The sequence below is a fragment of the Triticum aestivum genome, chromosome 7A (assembly GCF_018294505.1).
Source record: "Triticum aestivum cultivar Chinese Spring chromosome 7A, IWGSC CS RefSeq v2.1, whole genome shotgun sequence".
Lineage (NCBI taxonomy): Eukaryota > Viridiplantae > Streptophyta > Magnoliopsida > Poales > Poaceae > Triticum > Triticum aestivum.
In genome coordinates, this window is record NC_057812.1 from 10,770,311 (window position 1) to 10,792,963 (window position 22,653).

General features: G+C 45.1%; 2 protein-coding genes and 1 long non-coding RNA gene across 3 annotated transcripts; 1 reads left to right on the forward strand and 2 right to left on the reverse strand.

The window, feature by feature from the left end:
* Positions 1 to 3,946: 3,946 nt before the first annotated feature.
* Positions 3,947 to 5,357, forward strand: LOC123150335 (putative F-box protein At2g16220). Its single transcript, XM_044570204.1, has 2 exons — positions 3,947 to 4,019; positions 4,125 to 5,357. Exon 2 carries the CDS (start codon positions 4,152 to 4,154, stop codon positions 5,325 to 5,327), a length of 1,176 nt encoding a protein of 391 aa, XP_044426139.1. The 5' UTR covers positions 3,947 to 4,019; positions 4,125 to 4,151; the 3' UTR covers positions 5,328 to 5,357.
* A 7,990-nt stretch (positions 5,358 to 13,347) lies between these two features.
* LOC123150336 (uncharacterized) lies at positions 13,348 to 15,790 on the reverse strand. The gene is made up of 6 exons (XM_044570205.1): positions 15,001 to 15,790; positions 14,721 to 14,861; positions 14,051 to 14,284; positions 13,826 to 13,865; positions 13,656 to 13,753; positions 13,348 to 13,564 (listed from the first exon to the last, which is right to left on the reverse strand). The coding sequence occupies exons 1-6, from the start codon at positions 15,151 to 15,153 to the stop codon at positions 13,547 to 13,549; spliced, it is 684 nt and encodes a 227-aa protein (XP_044426140.1). The 5' UTR covers positions 15,154 to 15,790; the 3' UTR covers positions 13,348 to 13,546.
* A 3,350-nt stretch (positions 15,791 to 19,140) lies between these two features.
* On the reverse strand, positions 19,141 to 20,872 carry LOC123150339 (uncharacterized). Its single transcript, XR_006475057.1, has 5 exons — positions 20,626 to 20,872; positions 20,409 to 20,529; positions 19,959 to 20,078; positions 19,686 to 19,829; positions 19,141 to 19,404 (listed from the first exon to the last, which is right to left on the reverse strand). It is a non-coding gene; the product is annotated as an uncharacterized lncRNA (long non-coding RNA).
* Between the last annotated feature and the right edge of the window lie 1,781 nt (positions 20,873 to 22,653).

Below are 22,653 nucleotides of genomic sequence, written 5' to 3' on the forward strand. Positions count from 1 at the left end.
TTGGTGATGATATGATGCAAGAGTTTATTTCTATATTAATATGTGATGATGATGATGAGTTATTATATATATATCATTTATGAAAGAAACCGCAAATTAGTTTGAACTAGATGGATCCTAGCTAATTAAGTGATCAAGTATATATATATGCCATATCCATATCCATATCAAGTATAACAACTCATTATAACGTAAAACAATCCTAAATTAAATTGATAACACAAATTTAAAGGAAAAATAAAAAATAAAACCAAAGCCCACAAACATTTTGTACCGGTTGGTGTTACCAACCGGTACTAATGATCTACCGCACCCGTGGCCTGGCTCGTGCCACGTGGTTGCCCTTTAGCACCGGTTCATGCTGAACCGGTACTAAAGGGGGGGGCCTTTAGTGCCCACATTTTAGTGCCGGTTACCGAACCGGCACTAAAGGGCCTTACGAACTGGTGCTATTGCCCGGCTCTGCACTAGTGCCTTCTTCCAGATAGTCTCTAACATGTCCCACAGCTATAGCACTCCGCCTCCTTCTGTATCCGTCATCCACACTTTGCCATGTGCACTGAACACCCCATGTGCACTGAACACCACAGAATATACGGCCATGTACTCTCTCAGCTTTTAACAATTTCAGACTCTCCGCCACTTTCTCAGATTCACCATGGTCAACTCTTGTTCATCAACCGGCACCGATAGACTCAGTCACCAAATTGAATTTGGTACTCGTCAACACTGCTTCAGCACCCCTACACACTTTGCCTAACAACATATCTGACCCCCAGTGCCTTGGGCTTGTCGCTGTGTCCCGTGCTTACCGCACGCCTCGCCGCTATCATCGCGTCGAGCCTCTGCTGTCCTGGTCTGTAGAAGTGCATGCTCTAGCCAATGCAACCAAAAGACTGATCTGATGGAAGAGACTAGGTAGCACATTATAGGTCAACACTCCCTCTCACGTGTGGCTCCCTCAGGCCTAAACGTGGACCGAAAGTGGGCTGCAATTTAATTGCGCCAGCCGGGTCTTGAACTCAAGACCTCTTGGCTCCGATACCATGTAGAAGTGCATGCTCTAGCCAATGCAACCAAAAGACCGATCTGATGGAAGAGACTAGGCAGCACATTATAGGTCAACATGGTCGAGTCTCCCGGGTAGCTAGCCCACACTGCCTCAACCCCCACTGCAGAGAACCACCAATCATCACCGACCGATGCTGAGTATCACGTCTCCATTAGACCACTGGTACCCAGTCTGATCCACGTGTCTCTCGCTATCCCGCTGAAATAGGCTTCGACTCTCTGTCGACTTACGCCGTAGCCCCTCAATCAACATGGAGTGAAGTCTTCCAGACTCTAGCTTTACCTTCAACATGACTCTATGGTAGATGAGCAATCCACCCCCGCGCCCCATTGACTTCAAGCTATCATGTGCGCACTGTCTTGAATCAACCCCGCGCCATAGTCTTGTCGAAGCCACACAAGCACTCGGGCCTGCGCCACGTGTTTCCACGTCAGAGAAGTCGGGCACCATCAGCATCACGCTCCTATGTCGTCATCGCCGATCCGACAACCGTCTTCTGTACCAACCGACTCACATCGATCTGTCAGACTGACAAGTCCGACCCAGCCGAACATATCCGACTGCAACCATGCTTCACCCTGCGCCGTGTCCGCCCACACATCTCTGTGCATTGCCTTGACGCCCTATATTTGCATGATCCTGTCATGGTGCGCTCCAGACTCCTCCAAGCCTTATACGCACGTCGTCATCCTCGACTCCCGTTTGATTGCTGTACCGAACAACAATGCTGCTGCCATGACATCATCTCCTTAGCATACAAGAAAAGAGCCTAAAAAACAGTCCCTGTAGTCTCCGTGCACGTGTAGGAACCACTCAACAATTAACTAGCTCAGCTCCACACCCGTAACACAACTTGTTTGACTAGTTTTCTAGTTCTATTCTTCTCCACACTTGAGATCAACATGGTACCAATTACCAAACGAATCCTGTACCAATACACTGCAACACCTCTCCAGGGAATCGATATTTTTCCTTAACAAATCTCTCGTGCCTTTGCACTTCCAGCATCAGCCACGCCCACGCATGCATATTCCACGCACAGTAGCTCACCTAGCCTGCGCCTCGATCGCTAGCGCTCCAGGCTCCAGCTGCGTTCCACCCTGACATGGGCCTTTGCCCGCGCGCCTCGGTTGCGGCCAGCGCCCAGCTGCTATGCCAACGTGCACGTCGCGCTGGAGACCAGCTCCTGGAACCTGGCACACCACGGCCTTGGGCCTGCCTAGCACCGCTGGGCCTTGCGCCTCAGATCGGGCCGCCTGCCCTAGTCATCTGCACGCTGCTGCTCTCTCGATACGATCTCGCCGAGAACTCGGCTGCTGTACGTTCCGTCGTTGCCACGATCAATCCATCGCTCACGAAGACGCCGTTCCCATGTACACGCCGCCTGAGCCACCAGTCCGATCGAAATCCTACTACTTCCACGCTGACGCATCTACGTGCTTCTCCGATTGCCTTGCTGCCAATCCATGCAGATTGGTTGATCATGTCGCCGATCCGATCAAACCAGTTGCTATCCACCGTGGCCGCAACTTTCAATCTCAGCCACACGCTGATCAACTTCCGATCTCTGCGGCAGATCCTCTAGATCAACTTCCACGGCCTCTTCGAACCTTACTCATGATACCACTTGTTAGAATAAATCCGAGGCGCTCCATCAATCTACCGAGGACCAAGCAATCACGCAAGCACGATACCGAGATTTGTTAACGAGGTTGACCGCTATGGCTACATCCCCGGGGCATGACTACGGACAGTCCTCCCCATGACACCGCTACAATACCGCACCACGGCCGCCCGGGCGCCGGCACACGCCGCCGGCTCCCCCGCGTGCCTGTGCTATTATGTTGGCATAGGTTACATCGTGTGTCTGTCCCCGCTATATATGAGAGGCCTAGGATACAGGTGTCCTACTTGGACACGACTCCGTATCCTGTCTACACACACCGTACGACTCCAAGTCCAACTACAACCTAACTTGTACAATAATATTCGACACAACTCTAACAATATGTAGTAGCGTCGGATAGATATACAAAAACTTGTTGTTCGACCCAGCACAAAGAAATAGAGGTCACTTCTCTCTATATATGTTCATGACGATCTTGTGTAATGGTTCCTTCAATGCTATATGTAGTAGCTAGCGTCGAGTTGAATGAAAACATTAAATAAAAATAAAATACTAAATGTAAAAGAATTGAAGGGTAAACATTATAAAAATAAAACGGGGAAACACAATACGAAAACCCATAAACTCTCCAAAACCCCTAAACCCCTCCTTTCAAAAAAAAACCCAGTGCCTGGCAGCTGGTGATGCGTGGCTGCCTTTTAGTCCCGGTCGGTGTTACCTACCAGGACTAAAGGTCCTCCTGCCTGGGCGCCCCACTGCAGCCACGTGGAGCTCCTTTAGTCTCGGTTCGTAACCCAAACGTGGAGCTCCCGATTGCAGAACCGGCACTAAATAGTGTTTGAAAATGAGACTGATGCCCTGTTTTCTACTAGTGTTACCCGGAAAAAAGGATCGTACTCCCTCCGTTTTGAATTACTCGTCAAAGAAATGAATGTATCTAAATGTATTTTAGTTGTAGATACATCCATTTTTATGACAAGTAATTCCGAACGGAGGGAGTACATGAGTTGATTCATTTTTTTAGTGGGACAATTAAAAAAAATCAATTCTTTGCTTTTTTGTTTTTAGATTAGAAAAAGGATCACCCCGCAAAAAAAAATTAGAAAAAGGATCGATTCTTTTATACTATAGGATCGTACCACAACCCTTAAAAAAAGATCGTACCACGATTTTTTTTTCTTGTTTTTTTTAGCGATCGATCCGGTATTTTTCCTCCTATAGACATCGATCGTGAATATATACGATCGGCAGAAAACGCCATCCTGTTCCAGGCCTCCGAGAAGCCAACCGCCGTCGTCGACGCCCTAAACCTAAACCAAGGTACCTTTTCCGACTCACCACGGCCGGCAGCGATCACCGGTCGCCGACCATCCGGTCGATTTTCCTCTGCCAGATTGATCATCTCCTCTCTCTCTCCATTTGCAGATCGACCCGACGACGTAGACCCTGACCATGGAGGAGGCAGAGAAGGGGGAGATCTTCGAGAGGAACACCATGTCGACATTGGACAGGCATCCGGATCCGTGGCCGACGGCTGGCCTGCTCACCGACGACCTCATCCTGGAGATCCTCTCCCGCCTCCCCGCCAGATCCCTCCACCGCTTCAAGTGCGTTTCCGTGTCCTGGCGCGACCTCATCGTCGACCCTGCCAACCGCAACAAGCTGCCACAGACCGTTAACAGCAGCGGGTGCGGCCACCACTTCGCCAGCATATCCGGCCACGGCGCAGCCCCGTTCGATCCTTCGCTGCAGCCTAACAAATACATGGACATGGTCCAGGTGGACGCCTGCAACGGTCTCCTCCTCTACTGCGGCTGCAACGAGAAGTTGTCCCCTTTCAATTGGGCAGAGGATGATTTCCGTTTTGTCGTGTGCAATCCCCTCACTGGGAGGTGGGTGGAGCTGCCTCCTACGCTGCAGGCGCCAGAAAATAACAGATATAGTTGTACCGCAGGCCTGGCTTTTGATCCGGCGGACTCATCCCATTTCAATGTTCTTCACTTCGAGCAGGCCCTTCACGAAGCTTACGTTACAGGAGTGAACATCTACTCGTCGCGGGCAAGAGCCTGGACTCGCAGGGATAGTGGGATGGTTGAGAAAGTGGCGCCGTTCTTCCGTGGTAAATGTGTCTTTGTTGGCTGTATGATGTATGTGATTGGCAGCCTGATGGACATGAAAAATGAGTACGTGCTCATGGGGGTGGACATGGAGGGGAAAGTGTGGAAGACTATCCGTGTGCCGTATGGACAAAGATTTGCTACGATTGGAGTGTCACAGGGGTGCTTACACTATGCTGCAGCTTCTGTCGTTGATAACAATAATAGGACGGTTTCCCAGATAGCGCTCTGGTGCCTCAAGGATCGTGACAGCAAAGAATTAGTCCTGAAGCATACTGCCAACATCAATAAACTTATGAGCATGACTGGAAAGAAGTACATGGTGGATGCGATTCATCCAGAGTGCGACACAATTTTTTTGATTTCATATGGAGGTGACACCTTAGCGGCGTATGATATGCGACATCAGAAAGTTGGTTGTATCCTTAATCTTGAGAAAAGCAATACATACCGATTTCTACCCTATGTTCCTTTGTTCTCAGAGTCGTTAGCAGATGCAGATGAGCAGTAGCGTCACCTTCAAACAACCCTTGTGCTTCCTCCAGGAATTGATTCTTCTGTTGGTTGAAGTATTTGCCTGTGTACTTTGGAATCTACTTGAATCACGCGGCTCAAGTTCCTGGTGATTAATTACAGTCGTGCTTGCTTGATTTCTAGTTTAGAGCACATGCATGGTAAACCTACATATTGTCATTTCCAAAGAACATTGTTACTCTTGCTCTTGTTTACTGTTATTCTGGACATGGCTTAGTTCCATGGGGTTAAATTATATTCTAATCAGCCTTCTTGTCCATAACAATCAGTTATTATGATTACCCTAAATCTTAGTGCAGATCGATTATCAACCTGATATTTTCCTAAAAGGTTCAATCAGGCTGGTTACCGATGTGATGTCACATTCAGTATTTCGGTAAAGCACTGCCTTTGAGCAAGTTCCTTCTATGCATGTTTTCTGTAGCTAATGAATTCAATTGAGCTTTGGATCTGTTAATCACAGAGAAATTGCATCAATGTCAATACTTTTAAATGCAGCTTCATGGACATGCACTATATTTGTCTGTCAACACAGCTGATTGACCACCAAAAATTGGTGTCTGCTGTGTTGATTGATTTGGCTGCGGTGCTACTTGCTACCCTGTTTGAGTCGGCTCACCAAAATCGTTTGTGATGTGATGATTCCTGATTCTTGAATGAATTTGCTTTAGTGCTCTGATACGAGAGTAGACAATATGAACTGAAAACAGTCGAGATGAATTTAAGACTGCCATTTATTTCCAAGAAAATCTCTGAGCTGCTTGAGAACTAATGATGTATTTACCTGGAACTTGGCATGTACTAAGTCAGATGCATGTAACAGTTTTGAATTCATAAATAGCTGGCCATTCATTTGTCCGTCTAATCACTTGCCACAAAGAGCAGAGGACAGAGTCCCAGCTATCTATATCTATACCTACATCATAATAATAATAATAATAATAATAATAATAATAATAATAATAATAATATCTAGTGAAGCATATAAATGACTCGGTACAATCTCCTCATGTCTCTTGTACAAGATTAATTAAGCTGTCTCGGCTAGCTGTACGTGACTAAGCTAGTTGCATGCAGACGTGATTCATCAAAGAGTAAGCACGCACAAGCTTCTAAACCAACAATTACTTAGTTCAGTGAGCTGGCCAAGTTTCTACCCATATACGCGGGCAAAACAATAACTTATTATGCCTTAATTGTCTCGATCAAAAAAACTTGATGCACGCAGCTCACCAGACCAGGAATTTTTTCAGAGATCTTTACATTTTGCAGCTTTAGGTCGTGCTTCTGAGGCAGCTCTGCTGAACCAAATAGCGAAGGCAGAATGCAATAGATATCACGTCAATTCTTGATTTCTCAGGGCCTATGTAGAGAGTAAGAAAGATGGGTGAAGAATAGGTTCATTTCGCGGTCGGTCGGTCAGAAGAACTTCACAAAGGAGAAAGCTAACATTCTATGGGCTGCTGCAAGGGCCGGCCACCGTTGCTCTTCTTGTCCACACTCATCTTAATTTAAGGCTCGGGGGCAGCGGTCCGCTCAGCTTTGCACATAGCTCGACCACTGGTTGGGACCCACGCGAAAACACTTAGAAACCCATCGGTCCGGCGGGCGTGTCTTCTCCGATTCTCGATGGCATCGTGTGGCGTCGCTCCGGCGCGCTGCCTGAGGGCCCTAGTCTGACTATTTAAGCCGGACACTGGCACCCAAACCATACCCTGCCCCATTTCCTTCCACTCCCATCCACAGCCGCCACATTCCAATCAACTCATCATCCGCCGCTAGCCATGCCCCGACGTCGAATCAAACGGCAGCTGGAGCTGCTTGAGTAGATCCGGGCTAGGCGCAAAGCCCTAATTCGTAGTCAGCCTATACCTCCATACTCGCTGCAGCCAGAGGAGTAGGAGGAGCTGGAGGAGGAGGAGCAACAGGAGGAGCAGGATGGGGCCATGGTGGATGCAGGGCCGGAGGATGAGGAGGATACAACCAAGAGGCAGATATGGTGCCTCCAGTTGCGGGCTTCGTCATGACTAAGGCGCTAGCTGAGTTAGACGTGGCCCAAGCAGTAGAGGCGGCAGAGGAGCATGCCATCCTCGACTCCATCCAGTCGGATGCGGAGGTGGAGGAAGACTGCCACGTCCTCCATTAGCGGGGCGCGGAGCTCACTGAGATAGAGTCTGACGAGGAGCCCGAGGTGAGGCCGGCGTCCATCCGCCCAAAGGCAGGGCCATCCGGCACTGCCAGCGCAGAGGTCATTGACATCTCCGACGATGAGTAGTGTAGCCTAGCTTATAGGTTATCTATGTAGTATGTAGATTTTATTTTTCATGCTTTGCATAGATATGAGGTATCAAATATAAGGTAGTTAGATGAGCGAAGGAAAAATGAGGGATACCCGGTCACTGCCCGCGGACACACCCGGACACATCCACATGCATTTGAGGAGCCGAATTATATTTATCAGGTTGTAGATGCTCTAAGCTATCTAATCCTTTAACTTGTGTACAGGTTTCAACTTGTGCTTAATAGAAACTATATTCTATCCAATCGCGAACTAACCTGTGGTTGGATAGTTAGGACGACAATGGTATCCCCAGCCCACCAGGGTTTATGTCCTGGTGGTCATATTTTTCTGAATTTATTCAGAATTTTTGGCGATGCGCGTTCAATGGGAGAAGACATTCCCGTCGACTACAAGGCGCCTATGGTGATTTCGTAAATCTCAAGATAATATGGCGACTCGGTCTCTCGGAGGTGCTCATATTGATAGGGTGTGCATGTGTGCATTCATATGGGTGAGTATATACGCATATATATGAACACGTGCGTCTCTACTATGTTATTCTATCCCATCCTATAGAAAAGAATTAGAATATTGTTAGTGATACCAAATAGGTGGGTGGCATGCTTTCTTTTTAATCAAGATCTATTGATTCATAGATAGCATACCTTTCATATGCTCCTATTCTTTCCTTCAGGTCAGTAAATGAAACACCGAATTAATAATTTCTCCTGTCACAAACAACCTTTACGCTCCTGATATTGTAGAAAACATGAAAAGAGCAGCTGCAGACGGTAGCAAGAATATTGTAGAACACCGCACACATCAAATCCTTCAGCGATGAATACCAACGTTAACATGATAATGTCTAACTATTTTTTGTAAGCTTTATTAATATTCGATTGGCTCTACCCAAAAACTACAATTTTACAGGTGAAAAAAGATTGAGATGGTAGAGGTAGAGAAACAGAGGCAATGACGTTTGTTATCATGACACAAAAGTCTATATGATACAAGTGAGTTATCTGACAATTTTTCACTTCATATCTATCTGCACATTGTATTTGCTACCAAACAATTTGCCTCGACGAATCACAGATTCAAAAAACTAATGCAATTCATCAATTCATTGTATATCATATACAGAACAATTAAAAATAATCATACTTGTGCATACATTTTGGGTTCAACACGGGGAAAATTTTAGACAAAATAGTTAGATGTAAATTCATTTAATCCAATTTGCAAACTGCAACACCGCATGTCAAATGAGCAGACTCGGCACCATAAAAATGCATAAATCGACAAAAAAAATCTCAGCGAGAACGATTTAACAGCGTACTTGAACATCATAACTATTTGGATGAGTCAGTTACTTAAACTCTAGTTACACTCATATATAACCTCCACGATTCGAGAGACGTCTTTGTCCAAGTTGGAGAGTTTGTCAATCGTGGGTTATGTGCACTTGTTCTTGTTATTTGTCTCTTAATACCAATTTTATTCGGTTCTTAATTTATGGAAACTATTTTTTGACTTTCTTTAATATAGAAACTATAGTGATAGCTATAAACCAAAAGCCAACTTTTTCTTTATAGTATGAACAAACATGTATTTGGGTCGGTAACTATCCATACAACCATACATCTTATACGAGCGAAATAAATATTTGTTAACCATTTATACTAAACATTTTTAGTTCTTTGTATACGATTGTCATTAAATTTAAAACTAGTTTTTGATTAATACAATATGATTATCATATAATGTTAACATTTTAATTGTATTTTAATGACATAATGCATATTCACATTGTTCAGTCTCAAAGTATAACTGAAACATCTCTCAACAGAAATATATATCTATGACGCGAGACCTATATTTTGTTATAGAAAGTTTGTTAATTTTCAAGTTTAGTTAGGCCATTATTTTAAAGAGAATTACCTCTCAATCTAAATTGAGTATAAACAAAAATACCTCCATCTGAAAATAACTTGCCACTTAAATATATTATAATTTGCTTATATGCTTTTTTTGTCTCTTTTACTATCTATAAATATGAATGCCTGATTATTTGAAATATCTACATTGTATGAGATTCCAACAAGTGGGTTGGCTTCATATCCCCTCTTCTCAGAAGTTGCCAGTGGCATTGATATAGCTGTAAGCATATAAAACCAGGCCATGTGGACCATCTTCAGATAATCATGTGGCTCGACGCAGGGGCAACTCACTATGATCTCTCCTGTGCCATATGAGCATATTCTATATGCATTATAAAACTATGACAACTCAGTACTTCTAGCTCTTCACAAATGAAGCTAAGCGGTATTTGAGAAAGTAGAAAAAATAACGTTTCACTTCCCGGAACTAGACTAGCTCGAGAGGGAGGGATGAGGATGATCACATTATAGGTTTGGGGCTATGAAAGTTTGAGCAGATTTATTTGAAACAAAATGAATAGTAACCATTATATATAAAGTGCTAGTGATTAAGAGAGCGGACTAGCAGAAACTACGACTCACCATTTTCGGCAGTTAATAGGTCTCTGTACTCATACTACAGTTTATGCCCATGCTATATATCCAGATTTGGATGTTTTAAGGCTTGATGTGACTAGCTTGGTCTTAGCAACGAACTCGCAATCTTTCTTGCGGGACTTCCAAACATCAACTTTGCAACAATTTATGTGGTGGTTTTGCTTTGTATAGCATCTCATTAGAGATTAGACCATGTCATCTCGACAATACATGCATTCTGAGATTAGTTACGATTTGAGGTTCAACTTGGCAAATTAAAACTATTTGATCATATCATAAGTAGTACTAAAACTACTTGGAATTCATAGGGGAGCATGGTGTTGGATATGGATATGTGGCTTGTGGGGACGACAATAGAGGTTGGAGGGCGACATGGGAGGAGAACAAGACTGGGGGACATTTGTAGTATGGGCAAAAACATAGCAAAATATAAATAGTGTTGGATATGAAAACCAAATATAGAACGGACATTGAGGAGAAGAGAATTTATCAGAACCCATAAAATACCCTTAAACTATGCACAGGAGAACCCAAGCCTGCTTAGGTTTGGGTTGATAATGGTGCCATTTCTTTCTGGCTTCCTTCTCTTCCGTTGTCGAATTCTCAAAACACTCATCCCGTAATGAGTGCACATACGCACACCATACCCCTATGAGCATATCTAAAAGGTTGAGCCGATGGGTATTGCGTTGACGAAGTCACCACAGGCATCTCCCACTGAGAAAATATTCTGCCTTTGTGAGAAGCAAAGTGCCAAACCTGGAGTTTGATCCCTGGTGCGCTAGGGGTACAATTGCCCCCCTAACCATCCAATCACAGGTTGGCTCTCGTATGTAGATAATTTCTGGTGTATGTTCTTTGTGTATGTGATGTCACCAAGCTTCCAGGAGTTTGAGGATGGCTTGCTTAGTTCTGATTGTCTAGTGGTTCCTAGTTGAGGGTTAACTTGCCGAGAGGAGGCCATGGAGACAGAAAACGATGACGGCGGGCATTGGCAACCACGACCACCTAACTCCAGGGGGGCAAAGACAACAGAAAATCTCGCCTACGCACCGTCGCCATAGAGATATCAGTGCTGGCCAAACAACACAATCAGGTGTGGTTCACAGTTTCCCACAACCACCATTTGACATATAACTTGATTGTTTCTACACTTGTTGAGACAATAGATGGTATCAGCTTCTTCGACAGATAATGTCTTTGGTACGGAAACGACAAATCAAATCTTGTTTCTTATGGTAAGTAATAAATATCAAACTGTGTTGTATTACGATGTTTATCCAAAGCCAAAGTCGGCATTCATTTCTTTTGTCTTAGGAAATGTTGAGAAAGAGCATACCTTAGTTCCAATGATGAATCTTGAGATTATTTTTCAAAAAAAAGATGGTGTGGCAAAATATTTACTCGAGGACCATGAGAAGGCAACTTCACAAACACGTTTTCCATGATGCATCCTTGATTGCATTCACATCATAACCCTGAATGTTATCTCTCGCATAATAGAATCCTGCATATTGCTCCTCATACAAAAGTCTGTTGCATGACATGCTGGCACCTGTGAACTTGCTTTGTTCAGACAAAGTTTCGCATGAGTTAATCAGTGACAAATTTGTGACTAATGTCAATCTGTTGAAAATATTGGTCCATCCAATTTCTCTCAACTGGTTAGATCTTCTTGCTGTTAATTGTAGTCACAGACACTATAATTCAAGTATACTTTTACATGGTCGTAATTTGTTCGTCCTGAGGTTACCCTGTGTTTCATTTCATCAGGCTAAGCTAACTTATCGCATTGCAGTCTTGTAGATGGGATAAACTAATGCATATGGTTCTTGGGCACTTTGTGTTTTCCCTTTGCATCCATGTTTTTTCAGAGCGTATCAACTTTTAATGTCCATTTCGATCTGATAGTACAACACTTGGTTTTGAGCTATGGACTTTGCCAATTTGATAAATGTTCGACCAAGATAGGCGATCCTGCGCACAAGTTTCATGCCATCCTCTCTACTTGTTGCTGCTGATTGTTTTTCTAAACTATGGAAGATGCCTATGAAATCAGAGGATCCTGGAACTGACAAGCAAGTCAAGCATGTCCTGGGACTGACATGCTTGAATGCCTGGCGGAAAAGGTGTTGCGGCAGATAGTATGTGACTTAGTTGATTCGAGGGTCAAGTGTGGACCGAGTGTTGATTTGTATTGAATGGCTCCTCGCGGAAAAAAAATCTAGCACGAAGTAGCATATCGTTTGCGCAACATCATCAAACAAAACCAAAGAATTCCAGCCTGCCATTTAGTCATCAGTACACTACAGCGGGAAACAAAATGAGGACTCCGGGAGTAATATAAGTGGCACCAGCAGGTTCTGGTTGAATTGCAGTAGAGGGAAGAGCAACCACCGGGCACCACGTTGAAATGAACAATGCCATATTCCGTTATTTGACAGCTTGAAGGAAAATATGAAGTGTTCCCTATCCAACTTCCATGTATTATTGCGTAAAAAAAATTGGTGGAAGCAGAGTAAACATCATCGATTTTAGTTATAACATTTCAACCAACAGTATACACCTCCAGAGAATGCAAAATGATGTATGCCAAATGAACAAACATAAAAGATGGATGCATGGGCCCACTCTATTCATCTTTTACAGGAATATATTGAAAAATACAACACCAGAAGAATACTATGTGAAATATATTACTCCCTCTGTTCACTTTTATAAGTCCTCGAAGACATTTCAGACAGCATGCAAAGCAGCCTATTTTCAGTTGTCTGAAATGACTTATAAAAATGAAATGAGGGAGTAATAAATTATGAAGGATAATGGTGAATTGTACGAGTAGATCCCTCTCAACATCTAGTGTTTTCAATTGTACTCCCTCCATAATATAAGAGCGTTTAGATCACTAAAGTAGTGATCTAAATGCTCTTATATTTCTTTACGGGGGGAGTAACAGACAATAGCATGTATTTTTCGAAAGGATAATATAACAAAGCCACACCAATTCTAACATAGCTGCAGCATTTCACGGCAATACCAACAGATGTTAGTGCAAGTAATTTTCCACTGCTTACGAATAGGTTTGATTGTAGTACTAGTCTGAAAACCTTCATTCCATAAATAATTGACAAGCACATAGAAACGATGTACGAAATAGAAGTATATAGACAGATAAGGACTTTTAAGTAAAAGAGAAGGGTCCATTTCTCAGTAAATAGAAGTAATAAACATCAATCCCATTATTCTGAAACCTAATTTTAAGACTAATCCACATATGAAGCAAGCAAAGAGTAATCCCACAAGTCAAAGTAGCACCAATAGAAACTGGAGTAGTTAGTCCTGACATGTAACAGTAATTTCTGAAGCGGATTGAAACTCTCATAATATCTCGGAAAGCTGCATTGCAAAAAAAAAATCAGTTTAGGCCACAAGAGCTCACTGTATTACTAGCAAAACAGATTTCAAGTGTTAAGAAGAGTTTATTTACATGTATTGGCATCTCTGCAATGAAAAATCCACTGGTTTCTTCCAGAGACTTTAGAAGAGCCACCTCACCACCAACCACCATATTAATCACGATTCCATCTGCACAATCATAGTACATCAACTACATCAGCACTTCCAAAAGGCGGACTAATTGATATTTTTTTAAGTTACCTGTTGCCAAGCATGCTGATACATGTCTTAAGTAAGCCTCCTGAAAAATTCAGACACAAACATCAGGTAAGACAAAATGATCTACAGATTAGAACCAATGGTGCACAACGAAACAGCATGAAAGCATGATAGCACTGAAAGGTAAAATTTACCATAAACAGCTAAGGGTATTTGGGCCACAGAAGTCCTGAAGGTAAAGTATCATGAAAAATCAGGACTGCTCACCTTCTTTGTAGGCAATTCATAGTTTATCAGCACACGAGACATAAGGGGAGCCTCTCCCATCGCCGCCGAAGGCAAGCAAGCATCTGTTACAACTGTAATATTTTGCTTCAAGACCACACTTTCAGGCTTGGGACTTTCATCAATAGAAGTATCTTCAATTTGATTTCGCTGTATTGCTGCCCGACGGGATTTCTCAAGAACAGATGCACGCTCAGCTTCATCTTGATCGCTGTACTGTGTACACAAATCCACAGATTGATATTATTAACTACTCCCTCCGTCTACAATATAAGATCGTTTTTCAAGGTACCATAGCTTTGAAAACGATCTTATATTGTGGGACGGAGGGAGTAGCAAAAGTACTTTACAGCAAGGATCATGAACAATCAAGAGAACCTGAAACAATGTTCATATTACTATAGCAGGGGTAACGGAAAAGCAAGAAAGCCTGGGCTCGTTGGATAAATATAAAAATATCTGCAATTGCACAATCATAATTCCTAGACGAAGGTGTCAATATTATCAATGTTTTCCCTTGAAGAATTAAGCGATTAATACTGCAAATTGTGTATATCATACACTTAGCTATCCCACAATAGTCAATGATGCAACCGCAAAGTATATCAGAGAACTGAACATGGAAGTTGGCACCCAACCAACTTGAGCATACCAGCGGTGATAAGGACACGAAGGGGAGGTTGGCAACAGCAGCACAGACAGCATCTAGCTCATCCCGGGATGAAACACATATGGCAATGGGCACCGGGCCAAGGCGGTCAGAGACAACACCTAGGAGCTCCAGTAGTGTCCTCTGCACACCAAAAACAACCACAGGTTCACAAGAATAAAAATCTTGTTCAATGCGCACAATCTGTGGATGCTTAACTGGACACAGGTATCAGCTGGGAGGAACCCAAAAATGCATGGTAACAGGGATGTTGGACACGCACCATCTTGAACTGGAGGCGGTCAACGGCGAGGTAGAAATGGCGCCCGGAGTTGGGGATGTTAAGAGGGTTCATAAGCAGGACGAGATGCACATGTGGCAGGAAGATCCCACCGGCGCGTCGTTGTCGCCTGGATGACGTCCCCGCCGATTCCATGGTGGTCGTCGTGTCTAAGAGCACTGGCGCCGATGTCCTCAGCTGGCAAAGGGCTCATGCGCGTAGTGCTCGATCGAAGTGAAGCAATGAAGACGGTGCTCGGACGACCGTGCGTCTTGGCGCCATGCACTGAGTTTGATCAGGGCGAAGCACGAGGCCACAAGTGCTACATCACCCCTCTGGACGCAGAACCGCTTCCTACGCGCCTTTTCTCCAGCCGTCAGGTATGAGATTGCCTACGATTGCGAAACTGAATTTGCCGGTCCTTCATCGTTTCTAAACTCCTAGGGCGCACCAGATTTGGGTCGGCGCGAACGGGGACTGGCTGGCCTATCTGCAAGAAAACGGGGGCATCCAGTTGCACAACGTGTACACAGGAGATACAGTACAGGCGCCACCTCTTGAAGCCATAGGCCTTGTCAACGCGGGGGCACATGCCATACAGAATTTCAACTAAGATCTCACAATGGCTACATTGAAGAAGATAGCCATTGCGCATCCACCCGCCAGATGGGACGGCTTCAATGGCTACTTTCTCATTGCCGTCTTTGACAACATGATTGCCATCACCGGCTCCGAGGCTAGCTCCAACGCAAAATCCTGGTATATGCTAGCCCCACCACATCTTCCTCCTCGTCGCAAGCAAGATGCGTCAACCATGCCAGGCGGATCTCCGCGGTTAAGGACGATGGAACTTGTTTCATGTGGGATCCTCGTGCAAGCGGTAAGCAAATCCCTCCGTACTCTTCTTCAATGTTTACCGTCGCTAAGGCGGTCCTTGTTTGAACACGCAGGTTCCATGCAACCTCCGCTCGAAATTCAATCACCACATCTCAACCAGGACATACCCTACCCGAATTAATAGAACAGTTGGATCGTCGAGTGGCACCTCGTCCCCGATTGCAGAAGCTTAAGCAACATGCTTCTCGTGCAAACTGCTGTGCAAGTGTCTTGAGGAGCGCCTGTCGTCCCTTACCTGGGTCGGAAACTGTGTACGTACACGACGTCGAGCTGCGTGGTGTACAAGATGGATGGATGGGCTAGGGACCTCCGCCGGGCAGAATGGGAGCCGATCAGCGACGTAGGTGAGTACTCCATCTTCGTAGGGAATAGCTACTCCGCATGATACATATACGACTCGCCGTCCATGGAGAGTACAACTTGCCGTTCCTTAAGCATAGTTGCGTCTTTATCGCCGGGCGCATGGCGCACTTCATGGAGAGGACAACCGATCTCTGTCGCTTTTCCATGGACGGTTCTGCCATGCTGGGCTCTGAAATGCCAAGCTGCACTTTCGGATGTGATACTGCCGCTGTCTGGATCGTGCCGTCACTGTGCAACTTCGATGACTGGAACGAACCCATGGACAACGTGGATACGGGCGTGCTTTAATTCCATGTAGGCTACCCAATGTAATAAGGACTATGTGTGCTTGTACTAAATTAAAGAATTGTGTACCAATATATCAATATCTATTTGAGCTTATGGTTTATTTGATTAGTTTTAGGGGCCTTGGTATGTATCACACATTTTCATCCGACCATGCTAATGTAGTACTAGCAATTTAGCACATTTCCTAAAATAAGAAAATAAAGCCATCGGCGGCAGGAATGTCGGCGCTCGTCAACATTAAAGTTCATCCGGGACTTGCCGATCGTCTGCAACAGCCGCGCCGCCGACGGCTTTATTTTCTTAGTGTAGGAAATGTGCTAAATTGGAGTGCGGCGAATCTGCACCCGGGCTCATCTGCACCCGTGCTCACGAAAAAAATAAAAAAAAATACTAGAAAAATTCAAAAAATTCCAAAAAAAATTCGGGTGGTAGATAATTAGGGGCGTGAGGTTCGCTGCAAAATGCAACTCGTTTGGACATTTGAGCAAGTCTGTGCAAAAAAGACAAAATCAGGATCTGTGAAAAAGTTTACTGTTCACAAACTGTTTTGACCCGATTTGTCTTTTTTGCCGAGGCCTACTCAGATGTCCAAATGGGTTGAATTTTGGAGCGGACCTCACGCATCAACTTATCTACCACCCGAATTTTTTTGTTTTTTTTTTGAATTTTTCTAGTATTTTTTTTGAATTTTTTGCTTATCAGGTGCAGATGAGCCCGGGCTCCAGGATGAATTATCGGCTAAATTGCTAGTATAGTCGGATGAAAGTGTGTGATACATACAATGGCCCCTAAAACTAATCAAATAAACCATAAGTTCAAATACATATTGATATATTGGTACGCAATTATTTAATTTAGTAGAAGCACACATAATCCTTATTACACTGGGTAGCCTACAGCGAATTAAAGCACGTCCGCGTCCATGTTGTCCATGGGTTCATTCCGGTCATCGAAGTTGCACAGTGACGACACGATCCAAAGCGCGTTCGTATCGCATCCGAAAGTGCAGCTTGGCATTTCAGAGCCCAACATGGCAGAACCGTCCATGGAAAAGCGACAGAGATCGGTTGTCCTCTCCATGAAGTGCGCCATGCGCCGGGCGACAAAGACGCAACTATTCTTAAGGAACGGCAAGTTGTCCTCTCCATGGACGGCGGATCATATATGTATCATGCGGGGGTAGCTATTCCCTACGAAGATGGAGTACTCACCTACGTCGCTGATCGGCTCCCATTCTGCCCCGCAAAGGTCCCTAGCCCATCCATCCATCTTGTACACCACGCAGCTCGACGTCGTGTACGCACACAGTTTCCGACCCAGGTAAGGGACGATAAGCGCTCCTCCAGACACTTGTACAGCAGTTTGCACGAGAAGCATGTTGCTTAAGCTTCTGCAATCGGGGACGAGGTGCCACTCGACGATCCAACTGTTCCATTAATTCTGGTAGGGTATGTCCTGGTTGAGATGTGGTGATTGAATTTCGCGAGGAGGCTGCATGGAACCTGCGTGCTCGAACAAGGACCGCCTTAGCGACGGTAAATATTGAAGAAGAGTACGGAGGGATCGGATTTGCTTACCGCCTGCGCGAGGATCCCACATGGAACAAGTTCCATCGTCTGTAAACGCGAAGATCCACCCGGCATGGTTGACAGCATCTTGGTAGCAACGAGAAGAAAGATGTGGTAGGGCCAGCATATACCAGGATTTTGCGTTGGAGCTAGCCTCAGAGCCGGTGATGGCAATCATGTTGTCAAATACGGCAATGAGAAAATAGCAATTGAAGCCGTCCCACCTGGCGGGTGGATGCGCAATGGCTATCTTCTTCAATGTAGCCATTGTGAGATCGTAGTTGAAATTCCGTATGACATGTGTCCCCGCGTTGACAAGGCCTATGGCTTCAAAAGGTGGCGCCTGGACCGTATCTCCTGTGTATACGTTGTGCAATTGGATGCCTCCATTCTCTTGCAGATAGGCCAGCCAGTCCCCGTTCGGGCCGAACCAAATCTGGTGCGCACTAGGAGTTTAGAAACGACGAAGGACTGGCAAATTCAGTTTTTGCAGTCGTAGACAATCTCATACCTCACGGTTGGAGAAAAGGCGCGTAGAAAACGATTGTGCGTCCAGAGGGGTGATGTAGCGCTTGTGGCCTTGTGCTTCGACCTGATCAAACTCAGTGGATGGCTCCAAGACGCACGGCCGTCCGAGCACCGTCTTCATCGCTTCACTTTGATTGAGCACTATGCGCATGAGCCCTTTGCCAGTGCTCATACTAGGTGAGTGCCCGTGCTCTTAGACACGACGACCGCCATGGAATCGGCGGGAACGTCATCCAGGCGACAACGACGCGCCGGTGGAATCGTCCCCCACCCACAGAAATTTAGCATGCAAAGCTTGAGGTGCTGAGCTAGTACTGATTGATGCAATGAGCTCCATCGTGTACCCGTGCTGCAATTAGCTCATACTAGGTGAGTGCCCGTGCGTTGCAACGGGAAAAACCTCATGTATGCATGGGTGACATATTAAGATGATACTATTAAGAATCAACTCAACCAAAACTGCATCCAAATAGTTCTCCTTTTGTTACAGGATCATACAATCCGAATGCATTTATTTGTTTAAATAAAGATATGTAGATGGTATATAGTTTAGTCTTACAATCGGAACGCATTGAACTACCCACAAATATTCCTTCATATCTACTTTCTAACAGTCAAAAAACCTAATGCTTTCAAAAAATATATGTACTAATTAATCTAGAAAAAAAACATTCTTGAACCCCTACATGTTTGAGTCAAAAGATGAAACCTGTATAATTATCGAATTCAATGGCCATGGAATATAATTTATTTCACCACGTATCTGCATGAGAAGAATTAGTGGTTACTGGTTAAAGCATGAAATTGTACAAAATAGCTTAGCAAGGGAAAAACAACGATCCTAAATTTATGCAAGATAAAAATGGATGAGAACACAAATGGGAAAAGGCTCAAGCTTCTATGTGCGAAATGAGACAGAAAATCGTATTCTTATCCCAAAGTTAAATTAATAACCGTGGCATTTATTAAGAGATAAAGAATATAAAGTTAAAAGAGAAAAAAACATCATTACATAATACTTTGAAATGAGATGTTCAACATTACATTTGCAGCTTTCAGATTTTGCAGCATCAAATATACTGGACAATCAAATCATGTTGGCGGCTGGTATGTTTCCGGAGTGCTCTATACCATCATAACCTTCTTTAACAGAAGGGTCTTCTCCAAACTGTATAAAAAAGCCACCCCCTGTTTGTACAAGAACAATTTATCCCGCAGCTGTTTATAGTTATGGCTAAGTATTACAAAAAGTGTGTGCGGTATAACAATGAGGTACTTAACAAGTTTGTTTCGCGTGGCTGAATGATGTGTTGTTACCTATAGGGCCTCAGTCCTTTTCTCCCTGAAACAGGGTTGTGCCGCCACGGCGTACATGTCATTCACTCACTTGAACACCTCTTGTGCCATCCAGCAGCATATGGCGCAGACACCAAAGATCTGCACAGGCATACATGTCAGCTGGACAATGGAACCTGCTCATGTAACTTCTTAATTACGTATGCAGTATTTTTTCACTAATTACTAATTAAACACAATATCGACTTGGTTGTGCAAAGTAACTGATTTATTTCATTTAGGGTTAGGCTGATAAAATACATAAACCCACGTTCTTGAGTTTCAGGATTCTAATTAAGGGCAAACTTCAAATCACGGAATTGATTGACAACTACACACCGCTTGGTGACACTTAATTCTCAAGATCCCAATGCAGATCCTAGCCCACAGATTAAATACCTCTCCCTATAACAAAATCGAACTCCAACTCACCCGCTACCCACTCCAGTGGCCGTGGAGAGCACAAGCAATCCAGCAATGGAATCGGGCATAGCAACACCCAATCTGCTCTCGTGGTGCAGGATGCCGATCCTCCATCGCCAAGAAGCCAGTGCTGCAATAGCCTCTGGATCAAAACGTGGGCGGGATCGAGACAGGAGGGGGATTCGGAATTTAGGGGAGGGGAGGGGTGGGAATCACGGGCGCTTACCCATATCTTGGAGTTGGAGATGGGACGCCAGTACATACCACCGTAGCGGCGAGCTGCCGTCGTGGTGGTGCTTGGGCCGTCCTCACGCCACCAGCATCGACGTCGTATCCCGTCGGTCGCTGCCTCTCCTCCGGGGTGTGGGGGCGGTGGGATCGAGACAGATGGGAAGGAATGGATGGGGATCAAGGGAGATGGATTTGGCGAAGGGGAGTGGGCGGTGGGACGTGCGTACGTGGGTTGTTCTATTTTTTTTTCTTTCGTGCGGGGATGGGTGGGATCGTGGGAGGAGATCCTTTTTGCACGTACGAGCAGGGGTGGAGGGTTGGGTTATCGAACGAGGTGAATGCGGGGGGATCGAACAAGTTGGTCGAACCGAGGGGAGGTCGAACCACCATGATGTTCGATCCCCTTTAATAGTAGAGATATATTGGTACATTTTCAGGTACAGGCATATCCTCTGATTTTAATCTTTATCTTCTGGAAGGGAATGATTGATTACCAGAGGATGAGGTCGAAGAGGGTGGCCTGTTGATGAGGTCCCAGGCGGGGATGGGGCCGGAGGAGGTGTTGGCGTCGGCACTGGCGAGGGTCGCTGGTTGAGGCTGAAGCTTCAAGCCGTCGTAGTGGTCGGTGGTGGGTCGACAAGGAAATCGGGGCGGGGACGGAGGTGAGGTCGCCCGGCAGCGGGGTCTGGGGGATTGGTGGCAGCGACGGTCACGGGTGAGCGGACTGACGGCGGCAGGGAAGAGTGTCACAGCCTGGGCCTGGGTCTGGTGTGCTGGTAGGAGCCGCCAGGGTAGGCCTGTTGGGCTTCTCTCTGGTTAAGAAAGAAGAAGTAGCAGGCCCAAACATCAACACAAGAAAACTCTCTTTTCCTCCCTCAAAAAAGAAAAAGGAAAGTTTCTTTTCCTTTACTAATTTTTTTTATATTTTTCACTAAAAAAATCTCAGGGTCGTGATAATGCCCACATGTGTGGCATACTAGACATCCGCCCACACACCATGCGTGGAGTGAGCAGGAGACAGCCCACATGCGCGTGTGGGCGCAACTACTTCGTGCCACACGCCCAACAAATACTACTCATCCCATCCCGTGCGTGTGGCGTGAACAGGGACGGAGCTACGTGGGGGGCAAACACGTGCTCCGGCCCGCCCAGCGTAGCAGTATTTCTTCATTATACATTTAGTTTTGGTTTGTGGAACGGCAATCAAAGGGGTAATCTCTATAGATTAGCCTGCATGGCCTGCCCAACCATTTGCTTGAAGCTCTGCCACTCGGCACGAAGCAAAATACCCACACGTTCTGGCGCAGCTAAGTTAGGTATCCGCGGGATGATGCTTTAGTTGTCATTCAGGATGACAAATATAGTTGTAAAAGCATGTCAACTCTTTCTGTTTTGGTTAATTATAGTTGACATGTCTAATTTATGGTAGTTGCCGCGTGCAATTAAACCATAGTTGCCGTCTGTGATCAACTACTTGCCACATGTGGTCAAAACATAGTTGCCATGTGTGTTCACCCTGGTTGCCACGTACACGCAACTGCAGTTGTCATGTGTGTTTAACCTAGTTGCCGCATGCGCTCGGCGGCCTCCGAGGAGGAGGTCCGCCGGGCCAAATGAAAATCCTAGGATGGAACTGCCATGGTATGCTCCCCCCACGGCAGTTCGAGAGCTCTTGGAGCTCCAAGGACGTACTAAGGCAGATGTGATTTTTCTTTCAGAGTCTCACTTGAATAAATGTAAAGCCGATTAGCTGCGTCATGTTTTAAATTTTGATTCCATGTTTGTAGTGGAGAGCGATGGTCGGGCCGGTGGCCTTGTTTTGTTTTACTATAAGATAAATAAAGTTGTTTTGAATTGTGTCTCGGATAATTTCATTGATATTTTATTTATGAATGAGGATATTGTACAATGGTGATTTACGGGGTTGTATGGTCGTCCGAGCTGGAGTGAGCGTAGTTTGTCTTGGGATGATATTCGAAACTTACATTGTAAGGGCAAACACCCCTGGGTAGTCTTGGGTGAT

What these genes read in the sequence shown, in the direction of transcription:
- LOC123150336 (XM_044570205.1), bottom strand. Translation starts at nt 15,153, where the DNA reads ATGGAATCGGCGGGGACGTCATCCAGGCGACAACGACGCGCCGGTGGG. An exon ending in ATGAATTGCCTACAAAGAAG is followed by an intron (nt 13,866 to 14,050) that starts GTGAGCAGTCCT and finishes TGAATTTTTCAG; the next exon opens with GAGGCTTACTTAAGACATGT. An exon ending in ATCAGCATGCTTGGCAACAG is followed by an intron (nt 13,754 to 13,825) that starts GTAACTTAAAAA and finishes ATGATTGTGCAG; the next exon opens with ATGGAATCGTGATTAATATG.
- LOC123150335 (XM_044570204.1), top strand. Translation starts at nt 4,152, where the DNA reads ATGGAGGAGGCAGAGAAGGGGGAGATCTTCGAGAGGAACACCATGTCG.